Below are 9124 nucleotides of genomic sequence, written 5' to 3'. Positions count from 1 at the left end.
GTGACGTAGATGATGTGTTCTACGTATCAACTTAAAAATAAAATAATTTTTATATTTATAACAATATGTAGCCAAGTGTAGGAAAGTTTTAGGGTCATTACATGCCAAAAAAAAAAAAATGTCTCGAGGAGTCGTCACACATATGCACTCGATCCCTTCCTGACCCTATATAGAGGTAACATCTGTCTCTTTGGCTTAAAAAATAAAAAATGAATAAAATAAAATAAAAACCCATGTGCTAGCTTCTGGATATTATTATTATATTTTTTTTCTTCTTGTTTTTTTCCCTTGTCGGCAAAACCTTTTTCTCAGAAGTCGTTTATTAATTTTATGGTTAAGTTTCAAGCGTTTTTACTATCAAGATGGAAAAAAGGTAAAAAGGGACAATATAATTCCAAGGTAAAAGGAGCATTTTGCCCACCAAATAGTAATAAAATAAATCTAACAATATTAATTTATACAATAAACTAAATAGTAAATATGATAAAAAAAAAACAAGTCATAATTAAATATGGTAATATTCTAATGAAAAATTATATTTACAGTCGATGAGTACGCATATATCGTACAATCTCTTTGAAAAAAATAAGTAAATACGATATTTAAATGAGAAAATTATTTTTTTAATAATAAATTCTACTATTTTTAAAAGAATTAGACGATACTTGCACACTCTACAACTGTAAATATAATTACTTTATTTCAATATATATACACACATAATATAATTAGCAGTCCTATTTTTACAGAACAATAAAACGTGAGAATTTTTAACATTTCACCACATATATATTCGCTGGACATGTACGTTATTAAGAAATAACGTGAATAAAGGCAGCTGCATATGGAGCACGTTACAGACATATAGCATATGTGAGTCAGAACGCAACTCCGTACATTCATATTGGACGTGAATGTTCAATGATTCATCATCATTCACGGGTTTCGTAGTTGTATGTTACGTCTTTTTAGGTAGGACGCGGAAACAATTTACCATGCAAATTAATTAAGGACTTCAGCTTTTAATTTGATTTTAAGGTGTATGATCATGAAACAGTAGGATAATTGACAGCCAATATAATATATAGATATATAAGGGGGGACGGGCGCAGGAGAAATGCTGGGTGGGGTTAGGCCCTTCCCCTGCTATGGGTGCTAGATGTGGGGTGGGGTTGCCCGTCCCATCATGCGGAGGCGTGATAGATGGGAGCGGGGTTTCGCTGCTTACTCCTAAGTGTAAGGAAAATTTCTCCCAGTCTAGGAAATTTTTTAAGCCCAACATCTTGGAAGGACCCACTAGGAGAAAATGAGACAAAATATGAGAGAATGAGAGAGAGAGAGAGAGAGAGGGGAAAAATGATGATTTGATATAAAGCAATTTGAAGTTAAAATAACTTAAAACAAAAGAAAATGATAAACTTAACTCTAATTAACAACTATGTAATAAAATAATATTATTTTAAATTTTACTTTGACTTTTTTTTTTATTTGATGTGTTTAAATATAATAAAAAAATATTATTATATTTAAAATTGTGTATAAATTATAAATGAGTTGTTAGTATATCATTACCTTAAAGTAGAATGGGGGAGAGGAGATAAAAGGGATGAGAACCTACGGATGGAGGACTTCTTTTCGAACCTACGGATGGAGGACTTCTTTTCGAACGGTTTGAGCGACTAGGATATTTTCTAGGGTGATGGCATCTTCTTCAACCCAGCAAGAGAGAGACTAAAGTGTGAGGAGAAAAATCAGAGAGAAGACCCGAGATTTTCATTGTATAATGAGGATAAGAGGGTACAAGAGATTGTAAACTAGCATATTATAGTGAAATTTCTCATCTTCAAGTCTCTATTAACGTAGGCCTAGTGTTGAATCATGTAAATTTATATGTTAATTTTTTCTTTATTTTATTTGTATTTAAATATTGTTCAACATTATGGCGGGTGTATGCCCCGACTTAATACAGCCGCCGCCCCGAAACACGACATTAACAGCAAGAGTTTTAAATTTGAAAAGATGGTTAAGATTTCTCATCCATGTTTTAATTTTGCGAACAATAGTTTAAAGTTACCTTGGATATTCTCAAAACCGGCTCTATTATTGACAAACCAAATCTCACAACAAATGAATGCGGGCAAAAGAGAAACAATCAAGTGCAGTTGATAGAGCCCCGAAACGTAAACCAAAAATATATAGCTCTAGTTTTCCAATTATAAGAGAAAGTGGGAGTGTATGCGAAAGATTAATTTCAAGGAATTTCAATTGATCATTTATCCTAACGGAGGCTGGAGCACGCAGCACAATGCAGAAAAGCCGACATCTTGGAATTAAGGTATCGGATTCGTTGTATCATCACCAGAAATGGTCATTTCGTTTTCTTAATCAAAATCGTGCGTAAGTACACTATTTGGTTGCGGCAGACACCTTGCGGCTAGCTCCGTTTTATACGAAGGAGACTAGGATACTGTAGTTGGTTGAGGTAGACACCTTGCGGCTAGCTTCGTTTTATACGAAGGAGGCTAGGATAGTGTGTCTTTTCTTTCATTTTTTTTGTTCTCAGGATTTTAATGTGTCTTCGCACTTATCATGTTGACAGCATGCTTCATCTTAGGAGCGTTCACACTTTTTTGTATTCATGTTTATCTTTTTGAAATGAAGATTTAGGGTCGGTTCGACAATATAACTGTTATTAAGTATTTTCATGTAGTTTTTCATATATTTTATTCTTAAATATTATTTAAAATAAATAAATAAATAAATTATTTTTTAAAATTTTAAAACAAAAATAATATTCAATTATTTTTTTAACTTTATAACGTTTTCATTCCATTTTTGCAATCTTATTTTTTAAAACTCAATAAAATATCTTAATTTAAATTATTTTACTATTATTCTCAACATTTTTTTATTTTATGTTTACAATTTATTTAAATTAATTCACTTTTCATCCCTTCATATTTTATACACTAAACAATTAAGTTAGCTCTTAAGATTTAAAAAGTGTATCAGTTTTAATACATCGTGATCACGAGCTAAAACAACCATCTAAAAAAATGTAGAATTTTTTTTAAATAATTTTAAAATATATAAATCCAATACTACGTTATAAAATAGTAGCTCCATAGCCACCGACCCGTGACCTAAATTAAGTGTAAAAAAATGGTAGGAATCCCGAGCATTTCTCCCAATATTCTATTTTACAACAATAATTTATATCCTTTTGTTACAGAGTAATGTTGCATATAATTATTTTTACGTATTTTTTGTGCACTTCATTGATATAATTGATTATATTAATTTTTTTTAATATACAACCAATCATATCACTGGAGTGTATAAATGATTCTATAAAAGTGACTGTACATAAAATTTTTATTTATTTTATAGGTGAGATTTTTTTTAAATTAAATAAAATATTTTTTTAATGTTAATGTTGTTTTAAAATTTAAAAATATTTTATTATATTTTATATAAAAATTATAATAATAAAATAAAATGAGATAAAGATAAAATATTTGGAATAAACCAACGAGTACACTTGTCAGCGGGATCCGGCTGTAGCCTTGTAGAGCCACTCCTTTATAAAAGTAGAAAACGTTACGAAATACTCTAAAAACAATTAAATTTTTCATAGTCGATAGTCCTTTTAGATTGGGTGAGGGAGCTTAGCCGAGCCGAAGAACCACAGCTTCCAATCTAACAACAGTGACGTGGACTCGAACCGTTCCATGTTTTCGGTCGGTTGATAGCCGTATTAGGACGATGATAATATCGCCACGTGCGTTAAAAAAGGTCATAATCGGAAAATTAAATTCTAACCCTTACTCCCGTCACTTTAGCCTCTGTTCTTTTTAAGGCACTCCAATATGTACTTGTACCACTCCAGGAAATTAACAACTTGGAAGAGTGGAAGAAGCAAGAAACAGAGTGGAAACGATAAATAGTATAAATAAAAATTTTATTAATCACTCTCAAACTATACATAACTTCTTAATTTTTAATTTTTTTTTTATTTTATAATAATAATAATAATAATAAATATTCTTGGTTTTTCTTTATTATTTCTTACCAAATCCCACCATTAAAGCATACAGGACGAGCTTAAATAATTCATGTATCCCCCCTCTCCTCTTGGGTTACCACCTCCTCCTCTCTCTCTCTTCTCCTTTTCTCTCCCATGGGAGCTCAATAGAAACAAATCTAGATAAAATCTTTCTGTTGCTGTTTCTTCATGAATATTTTTCTTCAATGTGTAGCTTGAGAACCCACGAAAGAAAATGTGAGAGAAAGAGAGAGAGAAACTTCCAGTTAAATATTTCTGCAACGTCTAGTAATTTTATTTTACCATATTTAGACTCTCTTCTCTTAAAGCCACTTTAACTGTCTCTGCCAGTTTCGCATTAAAGATTGGATTTCTGAGCTTGTTCTGTGTTTTCTATGGTGAACCAAGCATATCCAAAGTTCATACTTAACAGCAAGTAGCCGTGGACTTGGGAGGACTGGGTGTAGGCCCTTAAGTGTTTGTCTTCTTTGTTTTGTTGGGTCAGGAGAACGGTAGATCTTTAGTTGATTCTTAACCATGTTTTGTGTGTGCTTCTTTAAAGAGTGCTAAAGCAAGAGAGTTAGCTGAGCTGGTGTTCCCCACCCTTTGCAGCCATTAGAGGCACGTTCTTGATTTGGGTTGTCTGACAACGCCTGTATAGCATTTTTAGAGCAGTTGCAATTTGCAAGAACCCCATCTACTAAAAGGTATTGTTTTCTCTTTGGTTTTTTATTTATGAAAGTGACTGTTCAGATTCTGTACCAAAGAGGAAATTAATTACATACTGAACCAGTAGTCTTTCTAAACCAGTTTTTGCCTTCTAATTATCGTTTCAGCTGCTTAACACCCCCTTTGCTTCCTTCCTTCCTTCCTTCCACTATTTTCAAGCTCCAAGTTGTCCAACAAACACCAATCTCGAGTTTTCCTGGTCTGTTGGTGGAGAAACCTATCTGGGGTGTATTTTTTGCTGTTTGCGTTGTTGTTTTTTGTGATATCGAGAATCAATAATTTGAGCTGAACACGTGCTTTTGTTGGCTCCGAAGAGAATATCCCAGAAGCAAAAAAGAACTCGACTTGGTTCTGGTGTGTGGAAATGAAGAATCAGGAACCCATTTGCATCTGATCAGATTAGCAGTGGGGTACTCTAATTGTGAGCTTCACAGTTATATGTTGGAATATGGCTACTGCGCTCCAAATGGAGGGGAGAATGCTAGAAAACTTGAAGAAACAACTAGCTCTAGCTGTGAGAAACATCCAATGGAGCTACGGAATCTTTTGGTCCATTTCAGCCAGACAACCAGGGTACTATGCATCTCTTTTCTTCTTTTGTTTTTTATTTTCAGATTTTCTGTGCTTTCTTTTGTGGGAAATATATAGTAAAGACCCTTCTTTCGCATGCAATCTTTCTGAATTTCTGCCATTGGGTCAGATGGAATTTGGAAATTGGACATGGAAGGGAAACTGACTAGACTTACGGTGCGTGCTAGGCTTAAAAGCAAGAAGTTAATCTTTCCAGAGAATTCTGTCCTACTGTTTTTTTTTTAATCCTTCCTGTAGTTTCGGAGTTAAATATTTTTCCCAAAATTTGTATAAGTTCACATAATGCGGATACCGTGCTGCTGAAGCTGAGCAAACTCGTAATCTGCTTATTTAGCTTAAGGGTTGTAATCGAGGTTCATCAGACTATATCTCTTCCCAAATTTCTTGGTTATTCTGTTATCGCATATTCACTCCTGGCCATTTTGCCTAATATGAAAGGGGTTCTTGACCAAAGCCACGAAATGCAGCCCCTCATTCTTATGATTCTAACATACTCTTCCTGTTCTTAATATCGTAGGGTCTTGGAGTGGGGCGATGGATACTACAATGGAGATATTAAGACAAGGAAAACAACTCAAGCTATAGAACTTAATGCAGACCAACTGGGCTTGCAGAGGAGTGAGCAATTGAGAGAACTATACGAATCCCTCTCAATCGGTGAAGCCAACCCTCAATCCAGAAGGCCTTCGGTAGCATTATCACCTGAAGATCTCAGTGATCCGGAGTGGTATTACTTGGTTTGCATGTCGTTCGTGTTCAACATTGGACAAGGGTAATCACTTTCCCCTTGGATTCTTGCTCTAGTCAATAACATTGTTGTTTTTTTTTCCATCTATCAATCATCTAAAGCATGCATCTTGTTACAAGTCTTTACTATCATAAATTCTTGCTTCAAAATTGTTCTCAGATTACCTGGAAGAACGTTAGCAAATGGTCAGCCAACCTGGCTTTGCAATGCCCACTTTGCAGATAGCAAGGTTTTCAGTCGCTCTCTGCTGGCGAAGGTAGATTGCTGCTGCCTTGTTGAGACTCATTCATTTCTAAGTAAAATTTCATGCTCCAAAATCGCCAAGCAAACTGAAAATACATTTATATTTTTTTTTTCCTGTTTTGGTTTTGGTTTCATGATGGACTTGTAACAATCGTCTCCCTCAGAGTGCATCTATTCAGGTACTAACGTGATTTTTCTTTGCCCTGAATTATCTGTTCCTAAATTTGACTCTATTACTTGCAATTGTAGAATTAAAAAGAGAAGTATTAAGAAGGAAAAGCATAAGAACTTCTCTTGTAATACAAAATAAAATTTTCACCAATGCTCGTGATGGGCATGAAGACCTTGGTAAACTAATAAACTAAAACTAGTTATATAAAGGTTCTCACTGAAGTGCAATATTAACCATAATATCTCCCCATTCAACTTTCAGACTGTGATATGCTTTCCATTTTTGGGAGGTGTCATCGAGCTAGGCGTGACCGAGCCGGTAAATTCTTGTCTCAGATTCTGACTTTGGTCGAAAAATTATTTAGAAATTTGTTTCTGCTATAATAAATGTTAAGTGCTTTTTGCTCTTCCTGGTTTGTTTTCTGAAGGTACCAGAAGACCCTAGTCTCATTCAGCATGTTAAAACTTCTTTCTTGGAGATTCCATATTCCACAATTATTTCCAAGAAATCCATGATGGTTGCAGGAAGCACAAGGATTGACAACAATCCTGCTTGTACTGTGCTTGATCAGGATATTCTGCAAAACAAACTAATTGCGTATGTAGGATCTGCAGAATTAGGTATCAATGTTTCTCCCAATAACAGTTCAAATGGCTTTGAGCCCAGTCAACCAGCAGAGGGTTCATTTATGGTGGAAGGGATCAATGGGGGAGTCTCTCAGGTACAAAGCTGGCAGTTCATGGATGATGAGTTCAGTAATTGTGTCCTCCATTCCATGAATTCTAGTGATTGTATATCACAAACTTTTGTGGAACCTGAAAAGGCTATCTCCACTCCTAAGGGTGAGATGGCGAAACAACCTTGTTTGCAAGACCTTCAAGAGTGCAATCACACCAAAATGAACTCGCTGGATTTTCGAAGTGATGATCTACACTATCAGGGTGTTCTTTCATCTCTTTTAAAGAGTTCACACCAGTCAATCTTGGGACCGTGTTTTAAAAACTATCATCACGAATCCAGTTTTGGGCTTTGGAATAAAGGAGATTTAGAAAATTTTCAGAGAGGTGGAACCCCACAAATGATACTGAAGAAGGTTTTGATTGCAGTCCCTCAGATGCACGCTGTTGGTTTGCCCGAGTCCCCAGAAGACATCTGCAAGAGGGATGAAGTTTGGAGACCAGAGGCTGATGAAATTGGTGCGAACTCTGCATTAGCTGAGAGGCGGCGAAGGGAAAAACTAAATGAAAGATTTTTGATTCTTAGATCGATGGTTCCTTCAATAAGCAAGGTAGTTAAAACTCCATGCCCTGGTACTGGACAACTGGCTACAATTTCTAATCAAAATGTTCTTTCATCTTGTTTATGCAGGGGGACAAGGTATCTATACTTGATGATGCGATTGAATATGTGAAAGAGCTTGAGAGAAGGGTTGAAGAGTTAGGATCTTGCAGGGAGTTGGCAGAGGTAGAAGCAAGAACAAAAAGGAAATCCCAAGATACTGTAGAGAGAATATCTGATAACTATGGCGACAGCAACGTTAGTAACAGCAAAAGGCCACTGATAAACAAGAGGAAGGCCTGTGATATTGATGAAACGAGCAATTATAATGTATCAAAAGAAAGCTCAACGGATAATGTGACTGTCAGCATGATCAATAAAGAGGTTCTTATTGAGATGAGATGTCCTTGGAAGGAGGGAGTGCTGCTTGAGATAATGGATGTAGTAAGCAATCTCCAATTAGATTGTCACTCTGTTCAATCATCTGCCAGTGAAGGGATTCTTTCATTGACAATCAAATCAAAGGTAAAACTCAGAATCACATAAAAGAACGTGGTTTATCTCTTTGATTTTTTCTCAAAAAGAAACATTCAACTTATATTTCCTAGTATGTGAGTACGATCACTCTTTTAACCAATTAAATCACTGTTTTCTGCAGTTCAAGGGCTCAGTTGTTGTGTCATCTGGGATCATCAAACAAGAACTCCAGAGATTAACTAGGAAGTTTTGAAGCTTGCTTTTCTCCCTAGAAACTTGGGGCTGTTTTAGAATCCCTGCTTCAATTGCTGTATGGTGTGTATTGTGGAAAGGTAACTTAATTCTGATATTGTATTTTTTCCGGTTAGTGGTGTACTTCTATACCTGAGAAAGATTGACCCAGATCTCCTATGTATGACAGAGTAATATATTCCCAAAGATGTATGTTTTTCTGTGAAGTGAGAGCCAGACACTGAAATAAAAGCTGAAGGGAAGCAAGGGCCACTTACCCACGAAGTCAAACAAAGATCCAAACTGCGAAGGGATTATATTCCTAATCACTCTATTTTGATCATATATAGTGATTTCACATGTAACTCCAATATTATGTTCATACTCTTTGACCAGGCAAAGTTCTCTCTCTCTCTCTCTCTCTCTCTCTACCATTCATAAAATGTCTCTTCAAAATCTTCCCAGAAGCAAGAAATGCCTAACTTTTTAAAAGCATATATTATCTCTGCAGTATGATTTATAGTTATGTACAAATGTTTAAGACAAAAGCTTCGGATATGTCCAGAGGAACACCCCACCAAAAGAGTTAATGGACAGCATGGCTCGGCAG

General features: G+C 35.3%; 1 protein-coding gene across 8 annotated transcripts; it reads left to right on the top strand.

The window, feature by feature from the left end:
• Nucleotides 1-4098: 4098 nt before the first annotated feature.
• On the top strand, nucleotides 4099-9009 carry LOC122289968 (transcription factor EGL1). 8 transcript variants are annotated; one of them, XM_043097437.1, is made up of 10 exons: nucleotides 4099-4557; nucleotides 4658-4752; nucleotides 5089-5347; nucleotides 5883-6137; nucleotides 6273-6369; nucleotides 6521-6535; nucleotides 6790-6846; nucleotides 6956-7816; nucleotides 7897-8331; nucleotides 8465-9009. In XM_043097437.1, exons 3-10 carry the CDS (start codon nucleotides 5223-5225, stop codon nucleotides 8534-8536), a joined length of 1917 nt encoding a protein of 638 aa, XP_042953371.1. In that variant the 5' UTR covers nucleotides 4099-4557; nucleotides 4658-4752; nucleotides 5089-5222; the 3' UTR covers nucleotides 8537-9009. The 8 variants fall into 8 exon arrangements, 7 of the variants coding, with proteins under 7 accessions (XP_042953371.1, XP_042953370.1, XP_042953369.1 ...); XM_043097436.1 differs by having other exon boundaries at nucleotides 4934-5347; XM_043097435.1 differs by having other exon boundaries at nucleotides 4882-5347.
• Nucleotides 9010-9124: the final 115 nt, after the last annotated feature.

Source organism: Carya illinoinensis, chromosome 12, assembly GCF_018687715.1.
Source record: "Carya illinoinensis cultivar Pawnee chromosome 12, C.illinoinensisPawnee_v1, whole genome shotgun sequence".
Taxonomy (NCBI): Eukaryota; Viridiplantae; Streptophyta; class Magnoliopsida; order Fagales; family Juglandaceae; genus Carya; species Carya illinoinensis.
The sequence above is the reverse complement of the archived record's forward strand: the minus strand, read 5'-3'. Positions and strand labels throughout refer to the sequence as shown.

Bases quoted from the DNA above. Each gene is read 5' to 3' on its own strand.
- LOC122289968 (XM_043097437.1), top strand. From the start codon at position 5,223: ATGGCTACTGCGCTCCAAATGGAGGGGAGAATGCTAGAAAACTTGAAG. The intron at 6,138-6,272 runs GTAATCACTTTC...AATTGTTCTCAG, and splicing joins GTGTTCAACATTGGACAAGG to ATTACCTGGAAGAACGTTAG. The intron at 6,847-6,955 runs GTAAATTCTTGT...TGTTTTCTGAAG, and splicing joins AGCTAGGCGTGACCGAGCCG to GTACCAGAAGACCCTAGTCT.